At 32.9% G+C, this 24002-nt stretch overlaps 2 protein-coding genes across 2 annotated transcripts; one reads left to right on the forward strand and one right to left on the reverse strand.

Moving 5' to 3' along the window:
• Positions 1-793: 793 nt before the first annotated feature.
• On the forward strand, positions 794-13437 carry LOC132748177 (uncharacterized). Its single transcript, XM_060737735.1, has 4 exons — positions 794-1015; positions 4076-4210; positions 7143-7157; positions 11009-13437. The coding sequence occupies exons 1-4, from the start codon at positions 952-954 to the stop codon at positions 13189-13191; spliced, it is 2397 nt and encodes a 798-aa protein (XP_060593718.1). The 5' UTR covers positions 794-951; the 3' UTR covers positions 13192-13437.
• A 2614-nt stretch (positions 13438-16051) lies between these two features.
• Positions 16052-20828, reverse strand: LOC132748178 (uncharacterized). The gene is made up of 4 exons (XM_060737736.1): positions 20656-20828; positions 19115-19249; positions 18404-18547; positions 16052-17904 (listed from the first exon to the last, which is right to left on the reverse strand). The coding sequence occupies exons 1-4, from the start codon at positions 20705-20707 to the stop codon at positions 17588-17590; spliced, it is 648 nt and encodes a 215-aa protein (XP_060593719.1). The 5' UTR covers positions 20708-20828; the 3' UTR covers positions 16052-17587.
• Positions 20829-24002: the final 3174 nt, after the last annotated feature.

Raw genomic sequence — 24002 nt, forward strand, 5'->3', positions numbered from 1 at the left:
TAGACTGCAGTCTGGATTTCGGTTGACTGCAGACTGGATTCCGGTATGGTTACATGCATATTTTCAAATGAAATATATTTTCTCCTAAACTGTTAGATTTCACATGTCCCTTGTTCTATAATGGATTGATCTTTGTTAACAAACGACTTGTCCGTATATTTTTTTTCTGTTTTTCTTTGTGGTCTTGAGTCCATTTTACATTTTCTTTGGGTTATTCGTTGTAACGGTTATTAAAAAATTTAAAGGAAAATTTTTTAGAAAAATTAAAAACTTTAAAAATTTATTAAATCCGTCGATATTTAAAAAAATAAATTAAATAGAACTTGTTATGTCAAATTGCTAATAATTGTCTTTGGGTCATCGTGGCATGATATTTTTAGTTAAAGTTGTTTGACCTTAGGATTATGATTCAGTTAATGGATTTTGGCTCATCTTGATAAAGCATGTAATCGATGAAGCATTGGTCAAGGTCAATATTGATCACGTGGTTGATGCACAGGTAATGGTATAATACCCATAAATAATTATTATAGTGTTTACTGCGTGCAACACTGTTTATGTGTTAGCTAAATGCACCACAAGTTGTTCAAACTACGAATTTGCTGCTTTTTTCTGGACAGATTATACTTGTTCTTTCCAAATCGCATTCGCCTAACTACGGGCTTATTATTAATTTTAGTTTTTCTTCGATTATATAATGTTAATTGATACTTTTTACTGCCACATGAAACATGCGTATGAGATGTAAACTGCCACTTACTGGCGATTATTCAGTTGTGCCACATGTCGCCGCCGAACAACAACCAAATCACCTCTAATCCTCGGAGGGATTTTCTCAATCAATCGCCACAAGGAACAAAACACATGCCCGATTAGCGTTATGTTTTCACATAGATATATATAAGCAGAATGAATAATACCGGCTGAAACCACACGCATGAAATCTTCGAAATGGAACGGCATTTTCTGCTATGCGTTCTTTTTGGATTCCTTGCAACTGTGCATTGTGTAGACGGTAAACTATTCTTACTTTAAATTTGTGTTGTTAAATTGTAGTATAAGTTTGGGTCACTATTTCAAGATATTTCCGATGATTTGTGCAGAATTTAATTTTTAATATGTATATAACACGGAATTTGAACAATTGAAACGCGCGGAAAACTTGTTCACAATAATCATTTTCAAAGTCGAATCTGCATATCAAGTCATTTCAAAGTGGCGGCGAGGCCGAGCGGTTAACGCGTCGGACTAGTAATCGAAGGATTGCTGGCCGCGTGGGTTCGAACCCAGTCAGGGCAAGCCGTCGTTTCCTTGAGCAAGAACCTTTAAAATTGTTAAGTACTTGTTGGTCCCAGTAACGGATTCGGTAGTGTTTCAATAAGCTTATAGTTTCTAACACAACACAATCGAACTAAAATAAATTTGTATTAACGAAACTATATTACAACATTTCAAGTTTTCTAACAACTCGTCATTAACTGAAATTTTGTTTTGTTCATTGATATGCATGCTATTGGAAAAGCATTTCAGGAAAAACACATTTTGTAAAAAGAAAAAATTGCCGTATGCCTCATTTCAATACATTATTACTTTAGTATTTGGGGAGGGGGTGGGATGAACCCAAGTGATATTTCGATGAAAACCATTTTTTGCAGAAAGGATATCTGTTACTTTATGATTGTAATTTGTATATACGATGGGTATTCAAGTCACCACATATGTTTTACAGTATAAAATCTCTTCATGTACATTATGTTTATATACAAGGTATAAAATTCTGATTTACAAATTTACAAATGCAACGCAATAAATATATTAAAAAGATGACAAACCAGGGACTCCACTGAGGATTTTTGACATGATGGGACTGAAAATATTTTTTTCCAGATTAATGTACCATTTGATGAAGGTTTAGACCACTAATCTTTGTGCAAAATTTCAGATCACTCTCGCACTTCGTTTTTCCAGAATATTTATTCAAATTGTGACCCAAATGACTCAAATGAAAAACGTTTAAACGCTTTTCACTCAAATCGGGCTTAGAAAAGCATAAAAATACGATTATTGATTTATTTCAAAGTACATTTCTTAACTATCTTTACATATATTTCTGTTTAAAGTGCCCCAGCTATTTTATGTAAGAAATTCAAACGTTATGTTTTTAGGCTTTTAAACCCTTTAATTATCAACATAGACTATGGCTTAACAAAATTAACTAACATATCGTGTACAATTAAAAATAATTATCTGTTACGGGACATGAACGGAAAATTGCATTAAGTAGTCATCCATGAACAGGCTCAATAAAAACGGGCCTGCAAAATTTTGCATTTGAATGTGTTGGCTGACCTTTAGCGTTTCTTCATTTCACGTTTAAGGAGATTTCATATTACCCTTTTTGTAACTGAATGTATGTTTATACTTACGTTTAACCCAGTAACTCATTTCATACATACAAGTTAATTTATGGTGAAAAATAAAGAACAAAGATAAATATAAAACAGCAATTTGCAATGGAAGAAAAAAATATACTAATTTGAAGAAAAAAAATGTGTATATAGGAGTACATTTTTGTGGGGGTTTTTTTGTTCCAATAAAAAAATAAAGTATTCTTATTTGGTGTATTGTTGATTCATATACCAATATAATACAAATATTCTTAGACAAAAAGGTTGCAAAAACAACTATTCTTAACAAAAGCCACAACGTTTTGGATGATATGTTAGAAAGTTCCTGTTTTTTTTTAATTTGATAAAATCATCATCCATGTTCTTAACCAATTTAAAATGTAAAGTTTTTGGAAACCTAAAATATTTTTTGAAAGAAAATTTAAAAATCAAAATCTTCCTTAAATGGTTGTTATTTTCAATTTGGTATTTTTAAAACTTTTTTTTTTCATTTAATATCTAAAGTATGCCATTTTATCAGGGAAATCATGACTTCCTTTAAACTGTTGGAAATAAGAATTATTTTATTTGCAATTTATTTGAAGTTAAGGCATTGTACAAATAAATGTCTGAGTTAAAATTATTTAAGTTCTGCAAGGATTTCGTTTTTTTTTTATTTTATAGGCCCGTTTTTACAATGAATGGGATTGTATAATGGGATCACCCATTGTGGATGGGCGGTTGGCCAGCGCCCGGTTTTGTCCAAAACATACATGTTGCGAGGCCAAAAGTCACATTAAAAATACAAATATTTGCGTAAGGACAGTTGTGGATAATTGAATTATGAAATTATATCGAAAATGTTCACATTCATAGGTGACTGTATCTTTCCAACATAATCTAGGTACACAAATGCAAAGTCATGTCACCAGATATTATGAAATATCCAGCTTTTGTCCGAATTATATCTTTTACATGCACGGAAGGGTTTTAGTATAAGCTGATACAAATGGTCACTACCACGAGTTTTTATGTAGAGAGCATAAACTGTGTATTTAGTCAAAGGTTAAGGTCACACTTGTCCGGAGCAAAACTTCTAGGGACTTGGATATTAATGCCGCACACAGTGGCTAAGGTACACAAATGTCAAAGATAAAAAAGAAAACATTTTGCAGTATTAAATTGAAGAACTATACATGTGTATATAAAATTGTCATGAAATGAGACTTACGCTTCCTCGCATAATCAAGGTCTATATTTACATGGTCAAAGTTACCAGAGATGATGAAATGTCATTATTTTGTCCTGAGCATAACTTTAACAGAAATCGATGTGTTTCTTGTCATATATATTCAGCCCAAATTATGAAGTGTCTTGCGCGTTTCCGATTCAAATGTCAATGTCACTCTAAGAGGGCAGAGTAAAAATCTTGTCCCAAGTGAAACATCAGCATTCGTAGAGATATTGTTATATAACTTGACACACATATTCTTCAAAGTGACGCCTTCTGGTGAACGTCACGTGTAAAGGTTCGATGTCTGATGTGAAAATGTAAATTTTGGTCATCTAGTCATTATGTTGAATTTTAATGTAACCGTTAACTATAATAAGACTGGGCATTTGTGACGCGCGTATTTCCTGACGAATTAGCTATCTTATTTCTTTAAATTTGCTTTTGTTATCTTCAGAAAAACCTGGCTTATGCCCTAAAGCCAAAGGTCTTGGCGCATGTATTGAAGAATGTTCAGATGACATGAGTTGTCCGGAGCAGAAAAAATGCTGCTCTAATGGATGTGGACACACCTGTCAGACTCCTATATTTGGTAAGACTTTCGGTCAATTTCTTTTCTCAACTTTTTTTCAAATTAAACATGATTTTTTTTTTCAAATCGCGAATTTTAAACTATGACAATATGTTTATTCGTAATATAAGGCCTCAAGCCCATAATACGATCAAGTTTTCAATTCATCAAAGAGTGATGTAAATATATACAAACATAGGAGTATATTAACAAGTTAGTAACATGTTGATAAAAAGGCAATGTTAAGTCAAGCATATAATTTACATATTTCAAATATCAGTGTGTTCAAGAGATAAATATTCTTTTTTACGGTTTTCTTTTCAACAAAAAGACAAATTTACATAATATAAAGAAACAGTTGCTTCAACAAATGTAGCAAGAATTGAAATGTATGTCGGAATTAACAATTGCAAAAAAGCTTTTTTCATTGCTGTTTACAATATAATTCCAGTTACTAAAGTCCGAGGTCGTTGTAAAGAAGACAGTCAATCAAAAAGTGCACTTCCTTTTCAACGATATAAACATTACGTGTAAGACAGAATAAACAAAATCTTAATTCTCTGTAAATACTCTGTAAATATAAAAGTGCCTTTCTGATTCAATTTTCAAGTCATAGCCACGGTATCTAAAATTTGCTAAAGCGCGTTTACATACATAAGGCATATTCATTGACAAATAACATTCATCAGAAATGGATGTTATATAAATCATGTAACATAGCTTTTGGCGATGAATTGATAGCGTACATTAACACTTTTCTACAGCAGTCTGAGACTCGAGTCCTAAAAAAATATAAATACTTGCATGAATGCATCTACATTTCCAACGCAAAAGTTGGATATTATATTTACTTGTATATGCTAGCTTTTGATTTCATCCATTCGAAAATGCTTTAAGAACATATGGATTTTGTTTAGCCCCCCTTAAACCTTTTAAGTCATTTACGGCCCTTAAAATACATTGTACAATGATGACAACAACAACAACAACAACAACAACAATAATAATACCATTTCATTACTCAGTTGAATAACAACATTTTATACATTTACATAACGACTTTTTATCGCGTGCTTATTTTATCAGCTTATCTCCGTATTGTAATAATAATATCATAAAAACGCGCACTAAATCAAGGAAAATAAAGGTCCGGTCACCATGGCACATTCTCATCATTTTTCATTATGTATGCATTTATTATTTATTTTGTATTTATTTACTTGAAAGATCTGTCCGCTTCGCTCAATAGGGAGAGTATTAATTTGATTTACAATCCTCGGGTGAGGCGAAATTTCTCCGTGATAATTGATCCTAATGGTCGTTTGTCCCTCACAGCTAATTCAGAAATCATCTGAGGTCTCATGGGTTTAGTAGCCGGTCACTTTCGGAGAAATTAGTATTTAGTAACAAGTTAGTTATCCGGAAAGGCCGGTTAGATGGACGTGCATATGACCAAAACCATGTTAAAATCGGCGTCATACCAGTCAAACAAACATTTTATCTAGAATGTTTTTATGTGTTGTGACACACTGCTTTAGAGAAAATATTTAAGGTTGATGAACTTCCCATAGTCTTTGTATTTTGCGGGAGTGGATTTGTTCCAAAAATACGTGGCTATCCTATTGCCAACATATGCTACCGATGCGAGCCGCGTGGAAATGTTGTACCCTTTCCGGAACAATGCGTTTAACAGTTAACATATATTAATCTCGGATGACTGAACCAGCTTAGCTGCTTGGTCGTCATTCCTCCAACTTTGTATGCATAATTATGATACTCACGTTAGTAATCAGTAACTTACTCTGCTACCGATAAAATACCAAACTAACTTACACATGTTTTAAGCTATCGTGACTGACCGATGACCACTGCCAATTAAACATGGTAATTTCCTTGTTATTTGGACAATTTATGACACACAAAAAGCACACGCGCTTGCACAATGCGTAGATCAAGGTCTTAAAATACATTTTGAAAAAGAATTAAGAAAACAACACTTTTTTAAAAAGAATATTCAATTCGGAACGTCATATTCGAATATTTTGCCGATATTCGAATATCTAAATATTCGAATTATTCATTCCCAGCCCTACTGATTTTGGTTATATTTGACAAAATAACTTACCGATTACACCAAGTTTTATCATTCTTTATGAATATGTACAAAATATGCCACCGGAGATTTGTGTTTTACTTTATGAAGAATTCGTTTGATGACAATATTTTCAATGCTTTTTGTGCCTTTTGAAATAAACTATATGGAAAAAACAGGTCATTACTTACTGGAAACACTTAATATGTTGGTGCCCACTGATATATAACTGAAAAACAAAAAGTTCAATCTGGCGTTGGAGATTAGCAACCATTAGGTTTTTTAAACTGGCGCTTGACACTTTACAAAAACAAACAATATCTATTGTTCATATATCCGTGTGCTATTCTAATCAAAGACTTTATGGCAGTAAATATTGACATGTCATTTTTTGTACCTAAACATTGATACGCATTACCTTTGATTCATTAAAACATAGCATTTGAAAAATCTATATTCTACTCATGAAGATTTTAATAATAATATAATAATAATGTCCAATAACTGTAAAGAATTATCTTCCGAAGTTGACTTTATGATGGTGGTGAACCGATTTGGACTGTTTTTATTACTATAACTTAATCAGCGTCCCCAAAATATTTTTTGATCCAATTTGAAGGGCTTATCTAAATAACCACAACGATAGACAAATTCTGATTTTGGCATAGCTAAACACAGAACATTGGCATGTATATCATACATAAATTCACTGAAAAAGTCCGTATATGCCTTGTGCTGCCAATGTTCACAATATTATTATTTTGTTGTAAACATATATTGTGATATAATAAAATGAAATATAAATACTGAAATGTTAAGATCTGTTTACTTATGAATAGTTTAATATTTTAATGCAAACAGAAGAAGGAGTTACGAGTAAGTATAGTTGTGTTTTATATACCATGCATAAACACCCATGACAGCCACTTTGAGGTTCATATGCTTAAGATTCATACAAGAGTTCTTTTTATTAAAATAGACGGTTGATTAAAACATTCAATTGTTGCAAAATTGTATTGTTTACATGTGCCAATAATTTGAAGCATGCTAATCTTGTTATTTCATTGTCTTTTTAACTGTCCCTATTGCATAATCATTGTCACATTGGTGCAATAAAGGGTTAAGTCCTTCTAAATTTAATAGGAGGTAACCAGTTATTGCGTTAAGGTGACGATATGTTGTATATTGACTCACAAAATGGCTCTCATTACTGTGGATGGAGATGATTAATGTATACTAGAAAACCATCTACCTGAAAACCTTATTGTCATATACGAAGGTTTGATTCTTGGTGAAGATTGTGAGCTTTACATGTGTATTCTCTCTAACCCCGCTTGCCCACCCACGCGCCGTTTTCCTTGCTAACCAATACATTTTGAAGGTCGAAGCTCAGTTATCGTCTTTTTTTGTATTGTTTTGTTTTATCTATTTATTTATTTTTGTATTTTTTGTATTAATTTATACAAGTCCTTTTCATTTTCTAGATCAAAGGTCAAATTTAGTTAACATGTTCATAACTGAATTACAGTCGTTTCTTGTTGACACAAAGACATTTCTTCAAAATTAAGACCAAAAAAACATGAAAACCATAAACTAAGCAACAACAAATGCTTTGATGTAGCCAATTAAATTGCTTGAATTAAATCAAATTAGAAGGACACAATTCTATAAATAGTTCTTACAGTTTAAAAAAACAACGTTTACAATATTTTGATATCATGTATTTGTTATATTAAATGCGTTTTTTTTTCAACATAATGGCATGAACTTGTAACTCTAGTTTCATCTCAAAAAGCTTGAAAAAAAGATAACTAGTGTAAAGCATAAAAATTGATTATTCTGTTTGCTGTGTGTACCTGAATTATTTTGGATGCAGCATATGTTTGAGTACATGTCAAATCGTAATCTTATAAAGAGCTTATATCAATAATGTTACAGAATTTATTAGTTATATTAGCGTTTTTATGACAATTGAATAGACCAATGTCTGACTTGTTTATATAAAAGCTTCCTTGAATTGCGTATTGTTGATTTTAAGTAGGATGATAAGCCATATAAATTTTATATTGTAGGTTTTTAATCAATAAACAAGCCATATAATTGTAATACTGTAGGTTTTCTAATAGATAAGTAAACCATATAAATTTTATATAGTAGGTTTTTAATTCATAAATAAGCCATATAAATTTTATATAATAGGGTTTTAATTAATAAATAAGCCATATAAATATCATATTGTAGGATTTCTAAAAGATAAGTAAAATGAGGAAATAAGAATCCCTAAAGAAAGCCCAACACGGCACAATTGAAAATGTTGCAGGCTCGGTTTGATTGAGCCTGTTCATGGACGATACTGTCAAGTGCGAACTACCGTTTATGCTCCCCAGCACCAGCTTAACCAGAATTCAACATTAACCATATCAATTTCATATGAGAGGAAGATACCTTAGCCTTTTGCCACTTCGCCCTTATATTGAATTTGTTTACACGATACATCTGTTATTACAAATCGAATAAATATATTGATAATGGTTCAATTCAAATGCAATACCGGTATATTTTCTAAAGTAAAAACGCAAAAGTTTAAAGACCCGAATCCACGTATACAGCCAAACATTGAGACTTGCTTATACAGATTAGATGGAACCTTAACTTATACTCAAAGGTTTAGACGAAATAGTTTTCCTGTTTATACATTTTTATATACACGTATTCGTTTTCTAGTACTAAATGAATTTTGTTATCAAAGGATTTTTAACCTTTTTTTCTTTTTATGAAACATGCAACTCTTTGTACTACTTTTAGATTGCCTAGTATCATTAGTTATTTGTTTGATTGTTTCACATAAGTATATATTTTGCTATAAAAATTTTTGATATGGTTAATTATTGTGTTTAGTAAAGCTTAAATGGAAAAGTTCAAACGAAAAAAATAGGATTTTTCTATTATATGTTGTTGCTTTTTCTTTCTGTACGTAAACACCTCGTTTATTCTGTTGGTTTGCTTGTTGGTTGGTTGGTTGGTTGGTATTTTTTTATTTAAAAGCGCAATATAAATATTAGTGTCCTTTTGAAATAAAAGATTATCTTCAAGAGATTTTTCCGCTCTTCTCCCAGGGTCATTTGAGTACTTTCTGTTCTATTTTCTTTCCAGATATTTTCAATTTAGTACGTTTTTCAGCTTTACTCGGTGCCCTCATACATTATTTCAGGCATGAGCCGGTACCTGAGTCAAGTCACCGACGACTCAAAAAATCATGCAAGGTAGAGTTATCATTCTTGTGCACTGCATCCTCCTCAATGAGGTCTATCCACCTATGAAGTTTCAAGTTGATACCTCAAATACTTTTAGAGATATGCTCCGGACAAAAATGTCGGACGGAAGGACGGACGGACGGACGGACGGACGGACGGAAGGACGGAAGGTCGGACGGACGGAGACTATTTCTATATCCTCCGCCGAAATTTTTCGGCGGGGGATAATAAATATATTGATAATGGTTCAATTCAAATGCAATACCGGTATATTTTCTAAAGTAAAAACGCAAAAGTTTAAAGACCCGAATCCACGTATACAGCCAAACATTGAGACTTGCTTATACAGATTAGATGGAACCTTAACTTATACTCAAAGGTTTAGACGAAATAGTTTTCCTGTTTATACATTTTTATATACACGTATTCGTTTTCTAGTACTAAATGAATTTTGTTATCAAAGGATTTTTAACCTTTTTTTCTTTTTATGAAACATGCAACTCTTTGTACTACTTTTAGATTGCCTAGTATCATTAGTTATTTGTTTGATTGTTTCACATAAGTATATATTTTGCTATAAAAATTTTTGATATGGTTAATTATTGTGTTTAGTAAAGCTTAAATGGAATAGTTCAAACGAAAAAAAATAGGATTTTTCTATTATATGTTGTTGCTTTTTCTTTCTGTACGTAAACACCTCGTTTATTCTGTTGGTTTGCTTGTTGGTTGGTTGGTTGGTTGGTTGGTATTTATTTTATTTAAAAGCGCAATATAAATATTAGTGTCCTTTTGAAATAAAAGATTATCTTCAAGAGATTTTTCCGCTTCTCCCAGGGTCATTTGAGTACTTTCTGTTCTATTTTCTTTCCAGATATTTTCAATTTAGTACATTTCAGCTTTACTCGGTGCCCTCCATACATTATTTCAGGCATGAGCCGGTACCTGAGTCAAGTCACCGACGATCCTTATCTGAAAAATAAACCAAAGTCCCTGGCAGAATTAAAACTATTATTACCATTTTTCTTATGTGTTGAAATTAACTTGAATTATTATATGCCTTTTGTGTTCTAGTTTTTAAACCATGATAAGTCTTGAAAAAAATGTATATTAAGATTTTTTTTCCGGTTTGATTAATCTCATTTTATGTAACTTACTAGTATAATGCGCGAATTATTAAAATGTGGAAAAATGTCATCTTTCGAAAACAACGATGATAAATTGCAAACTCTGTTTCATGAGTGCAACATCTTCCACACCTCTTGCACCGGCTTAGGCGATTTTAAATCTATAAAATTGCAACATTATTTTGTATTACAACAGATACGCTGTGTAAAATTGATAAGAAGAACATTGTTTCTGTTTGTATGTTTACTTGGTAGACATTGATTAAAAAAAATAAGATTCTTCTGCTTTTCATAAACACTATCACGTTCAGAAAATAAAAAATATTATTGATTGTAATTTTTACTGTAGTAACTTGTGGAAACAGTCAGTATGACCCAGTTCATCAGCTATGTTGCGATGGCACCGTTCAACAGAAAGAGGGAGTGATGACTCGATGTTGCCGTAAACAGAGTTATGATGCCACTAAATACATGTGTTGCAACCGTAAAGTTAGCCCACGAAACGGCACGCTACCGAAATGTTGCGGCAATGACGGCTACGATGCAGCATATTATCTATGCTGCAGAGGTAACATTATAAAGAAATCTGGAGAGTTACCTCACTGCTGCGGTAGTGAAGCAATTGATGCATCTAAGCAATTATGCTGTAAAGGAACGGTTCAGGAGAAAGTAGGAAAGCTACCAAGATGTTGTGGAGCAGTAGGCTATTGCGCTTCTAAGCAGCTTTGTTGCGGCGGAAACTTACAAGGAAGAATCAACACTCAAATTAAATGTTGTAAAAATGACAGTTACAACCCAACAAAAGAGATGTGCTGTAAAGGGGTTGTAAGCAAGAAGAGTGGAGATAAACCGTTATGCTGTGGAACAGCTTCTTATGATGCTGTTAAAAAAATATGTTGCCAAAGCACTCTTCATAAACGAGACGATGGAGATACGAAATGTTGTGGAAATGAGACATATGCTCAATGTAAGTTCATGTGCTGTAAAGGGTCAGTAGAAAAGAAAAAAGGCTTGATACCACGATGCTGTGGCGGTTCAGCATATGACGCCGCTCTTAAATTATGTTGTAAGGGCAAAGTTTTCAAAAAGGTCGGAACAAAACCAAGATGTTGCAACGATACGCTGATCGATGGGACCAAGCAATTATGCTGCGATGGAGTTGTAAGAGGTATGATGGGGACAAACAGCAGATGTTGTGGCACAAAGCGATATGACTCTTTAACTCAACTTTGTTGTAACGGCACGGTGAAGGCAAAGAAGGGTGAGGATCCAAAGTGCTGTGGTCCCAAAATGTATGATGCTACCACTCATACGTGTTGTTCGGGGAGACTAGCTAAAGCTGACGGAGCAAAACCGAAATGTTGTGGCACTAAAGCCTATGACAGTGCTTATCAGTTATGTTGTGAGGACAAAGTTAAGAATATGAAAGGAGCCATGTCTAAATGTTGTGGCCGTGAAGCATATGACGTTGCCCACTATCAATGTTGTGAAGGTCGAGTAGAAAAAAGAGAGGGTGCAAAACCCACGTGCTGTGGACGTAGTGCATATGACGAGACTCATTTTATGTGTTGCAACAACAGATTAAGAAGCATCAAAAAGTCACTTGTTCCAATGTGTTGTGGAAATGTACTTATAGACTTAACACAGTCATTGTGCTGCGAAAATATAACAGTTACAAGGAAAACTAATACATCTGCATGTTGCGGAGCTGAGCAATATGACACGGTCACACACATTTGTTGCGAAGGAGTCGTTAATGAACAGGAGGGTTCGAAACCACAATGTTGTGGGTCAAAATCATATGATGCTGCGGCAGAATTGTGTTGTCTTGGTCAAGTGCAAAAGAGATTCGGAAAAAGTCCTGAATGTTGTGGTACAGCTTCGTATGATGCAGCTCAATCGATGTGTTGTGATGGTTCAGTACAGCCACGCTTTGGACTTGAGCCAATGTGTTGTGAGTTTATTAGTTATGATGCGGCAACTCATTTATGTTGCGTTGATAAAGTTGTTGACAAGATCGGTCTGGTTAGCCCATCTTGCTGTAGAAGAGAAAGTTATGATGCAGTGTCTTCAATTTGCTGTCGAGGAGATTTGTTCCCGAGAAAGGGACTGGAGCCGAAGTGCTGTGCAGATACTGCTTACGACAACGCGTATACTATCTGTTGTGCTGGCTTCCTATTTAATCGGACCGGAAGTGATGTCGCCTGCTGTGACGGTGAAATGTATGACAAAGCTACTCACAGCTGTTGCAATGGAATGGTTCAAGAAAATGTTGGGAATAATACAAAGTGTTGCGGTCCATATCCATACAACGGTGATACAGAACTTTGTTGCGATGGTCGTGTGCAGCCGTTTATGGGCTCGAACACGGAATGTTGCGGGTGTGATTCGTATGATGCCGACAAGTTTTTGTGCTGCAGTGGAGTAGTTAAGGCTATGACTGGCGAGCTTCCACAGTGCTGTGGAACACGTGTGTTCGATGCTAAAATGTACGAGTGTTGTAATGGAATTCTCAAGAAAAGACCTCAATAAATAAAACAAATGAATTGAATATAAAAAATAAATTTCAGCTATGATATCATTGCATGATATTACCCTCTCATGGATAAAGCGTGGCAAAAATGTCTGTAGAAATGCAATTACGTGTGATAATTCTGAAAAATAACAAATTCTAAACATTTTCTTTTTTAATGTTTAAGACAAATATTTTCATCATTGAACTAATTTGAAGTAAATAAGATTAATTTTGTAATTGACAGTTTGAAATAAAGAGCAGTCAACAAATATGTGTTTCTGGTTAATAGCTTCCATTTTTTAGTGTTATTGTCTATAAAAAAAGAGATAATTTAACCTGAAAATGGCATGTCCTTATTATTGCCCATTTGGTTATTTGATGAAAAGTTTGTTGAATTAACATTTCTAATATTCAGAATATCTTTAGGAATAATGAATTTTTTTTTTTTTTAATTCTGCCGAGAGGTCTTTATAAGTTGTAGATGCAGTTCAACCACGTGAACAATTTTAATCGTATTATATTATATTTTTAATCTGATTTTGCAAGTGAAATAACTTAATTCAACTTGTGCTCTTTGCACTGTAATTGTTTGCGCCTTGCAAATATAGATTTTAACTTTATTTTCGATAAATTATTAATGATAAGCTCAATCTATTTTAAATGTAAGCAGTTCTGCGTGAAATGAAAACCAGTAAACATGTCAAATTAGCAACTTCAATGATATAAATTTGACTCTTAAGATTTGTATATTTTGTAATGAGATTTGGTTCTATATACAGTATAAATTTGCAGATAAGTAAATAAAACACAGAAATGTCGATGGAGCTTCCCTATGTATCACATGCAAGAAAGTTCAGGACTGGGCGCTTATGTCTTTGTTGTTTTATAAGGGGATTAATTACGGAATAAATTGAACATTTATTTTAGCTATGGTCATTTTTTCAATGAAGAAGTAAATTATAGTTTGAAGCATATGATGTGCTTTGAACAAAGCAAAAATATTTTCAATTTATAGACCAATTTAAGTGCAACATACTAACCTTATAAGGGTCAATTTTTCGTTAATGAGTCAGCTTGGTTATTTTAACTTGAAAACCAAATAGCTAGGCATCTGAGTGAACTTTGCATGGAAGTGACCAGGTAATCTTTGAGACACCAGAATCATAGCATTTGAGCCGCGTCATGACAAAACCAACATAATCGCTTTGCGACCAGCATGGATCCAGACCAGCCTGCGCATCCGCGCAGTCTGGTCAGGATCCATGCTGTTCGCTTACCAACTCTATTACAAGTAGAGAAACTAATAGCGAACAGCATGGATCCTGATCAGATAAAGTAACACAATTGCCTATGATTTCAACAAATTATAAGTGTCAGAGACTGATCATGGATTTGCTGATCGGGCCAAAAAAACATTATAATCATAATAGGCCCGCTGAACACAAGCACGTGCAAAACTGTAGCTGGCTCTAAAAAGAAAGCACGGTTTTAAGCACAGATCGCTGGTATTAATGATTATAACTTCAGGGTTATTTGTGCAAACACATATTTTGTTTTTTAATACAAATAAAAGAAAAATACGACTGTTTTATTCCGAGAAAATAAAACTTGTTTCTTGATTCTAGTGGACTTGGTATACACTTATGAGAGACAACTCTGAAAAAGTTACTGTACAGTACAGAGCCAGTAATACTTTTAGATCAAGTGTATACACATTAGTACATGCCAAAGATGGACCGGAAGGGGATAATCGGCCCTGAAATGAATAATGCCCGAGGGCTTCATTTTGCAGGCCGATTATCACCCTCGGGTGCTACTCTTGTATTTACCGCTTATTATGCGTAGACAGAATTTTTCACAGAAACAAGAACAGTTTAATTATTTAACATTCTTCATCGACTGAGCGTAAACGGCAATATCAGAATAGATGTAGATCTATAGATCTAGATATACTATCCACAAAATCCATAAAATTATCTTAATTATTGATATTTTCATAAAACAAGCGCAACGTTCATTGTTTACTAACATGATCAATTCTACTGCCGTTCAAAAGTATTAATAATTAATTAATAGTGGCGCATGTACTGTTTTAAAAAAAATATCGGTTTCAGCGGCGTTCATGGGTTATTTAACACCGGATTGGAGTTTCGATTCTTAGTAATTGACCGCGAAGGCCCCATAAAAATTGATAACGATTTATTAATATGATGCACACACGTCAGTTGTTTTAAATTTGGCATTGTTCATTGCACGTATTAGATAATGGGATACGAGTTTCGGACCGAACCACGTGGGGTTTCAATATCAAAATGCAAGGACTGATCTACCCTGGTAGTAGATTTACTTTAAAATACAGCGCTTATGGGGTTGATAGTTATTAGAAAAATAATCTCTCCTATAAATTTTAAAATTATATTGATGTTTTGAAACCCTATTTCAACATCAAATATTGAAAAGATATTACGAAATTTGCATGTCTTGAAATAATCGACTAAAATATTGATTGTAAAAGTTTAGCAGGTGTATTAATGTACGTTATCCATTCAATGAATCTAAAATAATGAATTTTGTAAAAGCTGATAAAAAAGACTCCCGCCAAGAAAACTTAATGAATATTTTTCAAACATGCACGCGCAACATGGATTCTGTATTCTTTTATAAAAAAATATGCTTCGAAATAAATATAGCTTTTTTCTCAAATTATTTTTTCTCATATTCTACAGTAATTTAATATGTAAACTTTATATAGATAATAAAAAAAAAATTCAAATAAAAATTTGCTTTTCATTGTCATATATTGATATTCCTTTTAACCAATCTGCATATAGTATTGATAAAAACAAATGTTGAACAGCTTTTTTCAGCTGAATGATGCAGTTACATGATGCATGTACTTTATTTACCAAGAAATTTCATCAGCACATTATGTCAATCTCCAAGGAGGCGGCAAACAAGAATATAAATAGTACTTAAACAATAGACAAAAAACAACAATTAAACGCATAATTTAAAACAATATGATATTATATATATTAACACATTAAATTTTTTTAAAAAAATGCGGAAAAGATCCCCCCTGCAAACAAATCTTAACTATCACAGACAATCATAGAGAAAAAAATAGTTTTCTATTTACAAATCTATATAAAAATACTTCTTACATATGATATTTATCTATACGAATATAGATCAATATTTTAACAACAACTAGAGCATATGATTAAGTAACATATAGTTTTTAATATTACCAAATGGCCGTTTACTGATATTAATTGTTTAACAACTAAAGTTTGGTCTGATATTTTGTTTCAAAATTATCCCTATTCACTACTGAATTACAGGAGATGGGACTGTCCTACATTGTATGTGAACCTATTCATTATCAACATATCGATATTAATATATTGATACCAAAATCAAATGGAACAGCGGCATAAAGGGAAGTGTTGCACAGCACTAGCGACACTAGTCTGACCTGTAACTTTTACCACAAGACGGGTTAGTGTTAATAAACTTATCGGATCAAAACATTATTGACTTAAGCAAACTTTATCAGCAGAATCCCAGGTCAGGTTTGTCAAAATACAGACATCTGTGCATAACGGTTAGATCATAATAAAAAGAAAGAAAAAGAAAATGTGTGTGAATTAAATAATAAATAAATGATCTAAATATAAACATTATTCAGCAGTTTCATATGTAAATACACAAGATGGATATGCAAACAAAGTAATCGACCCATAATGGAAACCTATACTGTCGGTCCATTTACATTTCCCTTGGAGAAGTGCAATTTCCGTTTCCGGTTTCATATTGACTTGCCGGGAATGAGATTCGCAAATTTCATCGTAATCATTAAACGCTTTTATGAGTTGTTTTATAAGGTCGTTATTCTTAAAGGTGGGGGAGATGTAAAATAAGGCTAAAACATATCAAAAGGAAAACTAAAATGTTGGTTTTTACTTTTTAAAATCTGGAAAAAAATGGGAGATCCCCCTAAAGACAATGAAAACAACGTTTTAAAAAAAGAAATTTATCGAGTTTGTTCATGAGAGACCATGTAAAGTGCAACATTTCTGAAGCCCTTCAGCACCGGTTTGTAATGTACCCAATCTTCAACACAATAAAATATTGTAAGTTTTCTTTATGGTATTTTTAATATAGACATCATCACGATGTTGCTTTTGATTGAACAGAAGATAAATATGTATCACTACAGGTCAATTACTTTGCTGAAACACAAGTATAATTAGACACGGAAAGACATTAATGGTATGATTAAAAACTAAGCAATTTCACTTTGATATAAAGGTTTCTGAAAAATTCTGTGAAGCAATACATTCCATTTCCTTATGAGCAAACAATAAAAATAAATTCAACCAAAACATGCAACCAACTTAAATGGAATAGCTAGTCAGTAGGTGGTGGCATCGAATCACTATACTCTCCAGGTTTATGTCCGGGTTTAGACATATGACTAACAACAGTGTTGTATTCTGGTGGAGGCGGGACACCTTTGCTCACAGAGTAAGGGGGCGGAGCAATTGTCATTTCATATGGTGGCGGCATCGGCGCTGTAGGAGCTATTGGTATAGAATGCATATTGTTTACGTAATTTGGCGGATAGTAGGCAGGTAGTTGCATCGTTTGGGAGCTAAATGTGGGAACATAGCCCGCATTGTCCCGGTTTCCTGGAATCCTTGGTATACGCCGTTGTATTTGTCGCTCTGAAAATAAGATATACATTTAGATATGTATGCTCCCAGATGAGTAAATAAAAGTTAAAGAAATCAAAATTAAGAAATATGTATTGATATGGTAAGAAATATATCGTCAATATAGTGCAGTAATGAGTTAACTTCTATTAAATTTCAACAGCAGATAATCCGTTATTGCACTAAGATGGCGATATAAATATTCTCACAACCTGACTGGTTTGAAATGTGACAGATGTTTTTTTAAAACCATAATTCTACACATTTATTAATGCAATAGGATATTATTCTGTATATTTAACACTCCACAGATAATTTCAGAGGTAAAATATCACTAGAAAACTTTATTTACACCTATTCTTAAAACTATTTATTTTAAAAAATGCATAAATTGAAAGTGTACATATGTAAAAGTGAAAAAATATCATTTTGTCGTATTTAATTTTAATATAAATAATAAAGTAGAATAATTTCAAAGTATTTGCTATTTTAGGAAACTTGTTTCACTCACCTTGCGTTGTAATTACGTTGTTTTGTTGAGATCTCATTCCAAACCTGCCCAGGGCTGACGGCGCATGCGTGAGTCTGCGCTTTGACTTGTTCCGGTAACAAAAATAGCCAACGCCAATAATTGCTCCGATCACAAAGAACGCGCCTGGAAACACAGATGATAAATAATGAACGGAAGTGGCAATTTCTAATATATTTTAGTTGTGATTCTACTAGTATATCAATTTCAAAAATCTTCAGATAGCACCTTTTCACCCCATGCTTTTAGAATTTTAAGGAGTAACATTGACGTAACTATCAGTGCCATCATTTTTATTAAACTATAAATACGTTTACAAAAAAAATGTCCATCGATGGTCAATTTATGAAAATATTTTGTGATTCGTATTAAATTTCAACGCTGTTTCTTTAACAGAGTACAATCAAAGTTGAAGATAGAAAAGGCTATATTTAGCTTTCAGTTATTCCGACATGATAATAGCCGTGAAGCGAATTTCCGGTATAGAAAGTAAAGGTTCCACTTCGTTCATTCTTAAAAGCACGGATTCTTCACAGATTTCTTAAAAAACTGCTGAAATGGCCCGAACCTCAGGTTCAAAATCTGGTTACAGTAACATTTGTTCAACCATAAAGATAAATGAAATGCGTTTTGATAAAACTTTTATCATAATAGATTAACGTGAGAATATATAACATATAAAGAATTACAAACCAATGACACATCCTACAATTTGCAAGGTGTTATTACAGCAATGCTGTTCATATTCGTCACCGCAGCAATAATCACATGATCGAATGCGGGGTTCTTCTCTATAATTGTAACAATCTTTCCCGTACACGAGAACAACTGAAAGAGACATACAATAAGGTAAAAAAACAATATCTAAGTTGTAAATTGAAGACCATTTAAACATATTTTCATTTAAAAACAATGATATTTTAAAAATATAATAGCAGTTTGGACATTGAATGTTTAATACAAGATAACTTTGACCAATACATTTTCAGTACTGATGTGCATACTGTTTGTCGAAATGTGGGCAGGTCTCTTGGTTGGATTCTTGCATTCTTTTGACGTCGGACCAAAACACCGCTTTAAACCTATTTAACTATAGACTGTATAATAAAAAAAACTCTTATCCCACTCTATGTCTTGAATGGATATATTATGTTTGTATATTTTGGTCGCTGATTTTGGTAAAAGTAATCATAGTAAAGAATACCAAGGTAAAGCAGTGATAAGCAAACAGTGCAATCGGCCTGGCTAAATATATCTGAGGCAATGGTTGCAAGTTATCGTCGCTTGTGTTCATAATGTTTAGATGACTATATAGTAGACATTATATGATAGATAATTGATACAATTCAATATATCATTGTAACAGCTCTTTGATGAATCATAGGAACCCTAAATTCTATCAAAAACAAAAAAATAACGATTTAAATAAAAATCCCATATTATATATACTTTTACAAAGTTCAATATTTAAAAAGATAAAGTTCGCGATGCTGAAAAATAGACGTAGAATAGTCTAAGAATGTGCTACCGACTCATTTCCGACTTTAACATCCTTGTATTGTCCTAAGTTTTCTTAAGGCTGCCAGGCTACTAGGCTGCCAGGCTGCTAGGCTGCTAACTTCACAAATTTCGAAGTGTAAAAAAAAAACAAAAAAAAACAAAGTTCAATATTGAACAAAATAAAGTTCGCGATACTGAAAAAAGACGTGGAATAGTCTAAGTATGTGCTACCGACTCATTTCCGACGGTTTACATGTTTGTATTTTCCTTAGTTTTCTTAAGGCTGCTAGGCTGCTAGGCTGCCAGGCTGCTAGGCTGCTAGGCTGCTAACTTCACAAATTTCGAAGCGTCAAAATAAAAAAAACAAAGTTATATATTTAAAAAATAAAGATCGCGATACTGAAATAAGACGTGCAATGGTCTAAGTATGTGCTTCCGATTCATATCCGACGATTTCATGTTTGTACTATTCTTAGTTTTCTTTAGGCTGCTAGGCTGCCAGGCTGCTAGGCTGCTAGGCTGCCAACTTCAGGCTGCTGGGCTGCTAGGCTGCTAGGCTGCCAACTTCACGAACAAACAATTATTGTAGTTTTTAGAATGATTTTGACACATTACATAAAAAGTAAAAATCAATAAATTGTCGTTTTCAAATACTCTATGCCTATATTCCTTTAATCTTTCTGTTTAAAGTACCTTTAAGTTATCACCTAACCTACAAAATAATCAAAACTTACCATCCAGGACGATTACACCAAAAACTGTTTGTAATTCCGCCATAAAAGTCATATTCTATGTTGTACGTTTGTCTTTAAAGACTTGAGCAAAAAGTCGCATAATCCACCATTTTAATTTCTCATTCTAATAAACTCTGGTACAGCAACCTAGTGACGTCAACAGATCGATCTGCTTTCATAAATATTACTTTAATCAATAATTTACCCGTTTATCCCAGCGTTATATTTCTGTAAGGATCAAGTATTCCAATACAGCTTTCAGAATTTTATGACAAGTTGGCCGAGTTCCAATTGTTCAGAGTCTGTAACAATTTTGAACAAACAATTTTTTTCTTCAATAACTTTTCTAGTATGGTAACGGATATGGAACAAAACCCATCTGTTACAATGTAACAACTTTATATCTTCGGATAGTTATTGGAATAACTGGGAAAAAATAATCATTTGTCACATTTAACATTATATTTTGAAATTAAAGGTAGAATATGAAAAAACTGTCTTATATGAACAAATGAACAAACTTTTATGCCGCTATTAAAAGTAGATATTTTACCGTTTAGCAATAATTTCGTGCATGCCACATTCGCTGTTAGAAAAGATACTAGCCTGTTTCTGCCAATCATGCATTTCGGAAGTATTCTTTTTAAATATTCAAACACAAATTTAATTAGCAGATAAATAGCTTCATTTACTTCAAATATCGAATACTTTCATAAAACCAATAAAATAATTCTGTCTGGTGGCCGGTCAGATATATTATAAGGAAAGCACATATTTCATGTTATATCGGGAAACAAAGATCATGTTTGTCCTAAGTTTGTGTAACTCAAAAGGAACAGACAACCACTCAACGACTAATTTGAGCCGTGTCACGACAAAACCAACATAATGGGTTTGCGAACAGCATGTATCCTGATCAGACTGCGAGGATGGTTTGGATTCATGCTGGTCGCAAACAAACTATGCTGGTTTTGTCGTAACGCGGCTCATTTTATTTTCTATTTGATATTGGCCAGACCACATTATTAAACTTGCATGAAAATCAAATACATTCAAAGTCAGATGTGTATTGTGTAAAAATTACTGTTAATTCTGATGGGTTGATACAAGGCGGCTCTGAAATTCAGTCGCGAAACATTTGCGTCCTTTAGGAATACTTTCACAAACAGAAAGTTAATCAAGTTCATTGACTTGAAAAAATGTTTAAATAAACCAAAAACGGAGGGAATTAATCAGCGGAAACTGATAGCTGTCCGCTCATCCCCTCAGTAAATAACCCTAGAGTCATCGTCCGTGAGCTGATTGACATCAGTTTGTTTCTTAAACTTAATTAGTACATTTAATCTTTGTGATAACTGACAATCCCAGTCATTCTTAAATATATTTATATGAAGTGTTTTGTTCAATTTTAATCCAGTATGTAGTAAACCTAACATGATAGAAATTATCGTAACAAAATATTTTAATCTAAATTTTTCTGGTGAAGGTAGAATTCAGTTACTATTTGTGCATTATTCAGGCACGAACGGGCACCTGAGGAGAGGAAAACCACTGACCTAAGCCACGGGCGCTCCTTTTAAAATTTCATTAAATGCACATAAACAACATTTATTTGAGATATCAGACTAATTTATTTGCTTACTTAAATCATATAAAATGATGTTTAATCAATGACGATGTTTCAGTAAACTGAATGCTTCTGTTACGATACCAAGCGTGTTAAAGTCTCACTTACTTAATAGACTATTGAGAATTTATTTTAAACAAGCTAAATAACTTCCTCTCACAAAAAAGATTGTAATACTTGACAGGATTAACACACTATAAAAAATACCGAAGAGATCTTCAACTTGTGCAAGGAGACACATTTCACAAAGATAAAACATACGAGCATTGAGTTATATGATTTAATATTTTATCTGTTTTCAGAGAGTGATTTAAACATTCTTTAAAGTTTCATGTGTTCCATGCAATATAATCTTTAATTATATATGACTGGATAAAAGCTCAAACAGAAACTTCGGAGAAATCTTCATCTTCTAAAACTTAGATAACGAAGCCCATTCCACAAAGGATAAAACATTCGATCCCTGGATTATGATATGATTCAAAACATGTTTTATGTGTGATTTTAGAAATTGAATTAAACATTTTATGAGGTATGCACAAAATAAATCATGATATCTGACAACCCACAACAAAAATATTAAAGAAGTCTTTGTAACTAGGTCAAGAAAACAAGGATGGATATATTTTAGGTTGATCAATGTGTTATAGTTTACAAAGATTGAACATTTCACAACTATTTATTATTTATTTATTATCCTCCATAATACATGAAGATTTGAACAATAATTACACAACCAGTTATTACATAACTACAGACACAACAAGTATACAAATGTAATATATATACATTACAAGACAGAATATAGAAAAACAAATGCAAGTAATCTATGAAATGTATACATTGGACAGCACAATTATATGATTTGCCCCTAACTGAAAAGTAAAGCACTGAGTAAGAATTAAGACGGGGAAAAATGCTTGTATATGATTTAGACTTCCCTCTAACCCTAGAGCGAAAACGAAACACTAGGAAACAGAGAGCAAGGAAAAAATCTACAAGTTTTAATTCAATGACATTTATATGAAAACCAAGACCAGTTCACTAGATGATCGAAATGTCATTTTCATAAAGAATATAAACGGTTACTATTTAATTCACTACTATAGTAATCCAAGTTACACTGATTGAACAATTCATTAAAAAAAATATTTTTAAGCAACGCTAAACGGAAAGTTCTGATGTTTGAAATGAATTATTTAACAAAATGATTTTTAATTCCTATAACCACTTAATTGATGGTAAATATCATTTATTTTTAAACTTAAATCTGCTATGCTACTGCTATAAATGGAGTATGAAACAACTGTATAATACAGTCCAAATCGATACACTTTTGCAATTATGAATACATACAGTAAATTTGCAATTAAATGAAAAAGATATGTGCGAATATAATTTTCATGAACATGTATAAATGCAAATCAAATATGCATAATTTATGGTTATTTCTCTTATTCATACACAAAGTTCAGCTTTGTTTCAGTAGACATAACATCGATACATAAAAACAATTCTTTCAAAAGAATTGTGCTATTTTCTGATTAATGCACTTTGTACATTTTGAACATACACTTAGTCATCCAAAAGTTTGAAAATTTCGTATCGTTATTCTGGATGGCCAAGCTAAGGCACCTGACACACTGCTCCCTAGGCTCACGGCCTATCAAGTCCGAAAACCAGTCCATGCCAAGGCGGTCGATTACGCCGTTCCACATAC

Source organism: Ruditapes philippinarum, unplaced genomic scaffold (genome assembly GCF_026571515.1).
Source record: "Ruditapes philippinarum isolate M1 unplaced genomic scaffold, ASM2657151v2 ctg3175_1_1_1_1, whole genome shotgun sequence".
Classification (NCBI taxonomy): domain Eukaryota; kingdom Metazoa; phylum Mollusca; class Bivalvia; order Venerida; family Veneridae; genus Ruditapes; species Ruditapes philippinarum.

Coding starts and splice junctions, on each gene's coding strand:
- LOC132748177 (XM_060737735.1), top strand. CDS start 952: ATGGAACGGCATTTTCTGCTATGCGTTCTTTTTGGATTCCTTGCAACT. Junction 1,016..4,075: donor AACTGTGCATTGTGTAGACG/GTAAACTATTCT, acceptor TGTTATCTTCAG/AAAAACCTGGCTTATGCCCT.
- LOC132748178 (XM_060737736.1), bottom strand. CDS start 20,707: ATGACTTTTATGGCGGAATTACAAACAGTTTTTGGTGTAATCGTCCTG. Junction 19,250..20,655: donor TGGTGTAATCGTCCTGGATG/GTAAGTTTTGAT, acceptor TGTCTCTTTCAG/TTGTTCTCGTGTACGGGAAA. Junction 17,905..18,403: donor CAACGTAATTACAACGCAAG/GTGAGTGAAACA, acceptor TCTTATTTTCAG/AGCGACAAATACAACGGCGT.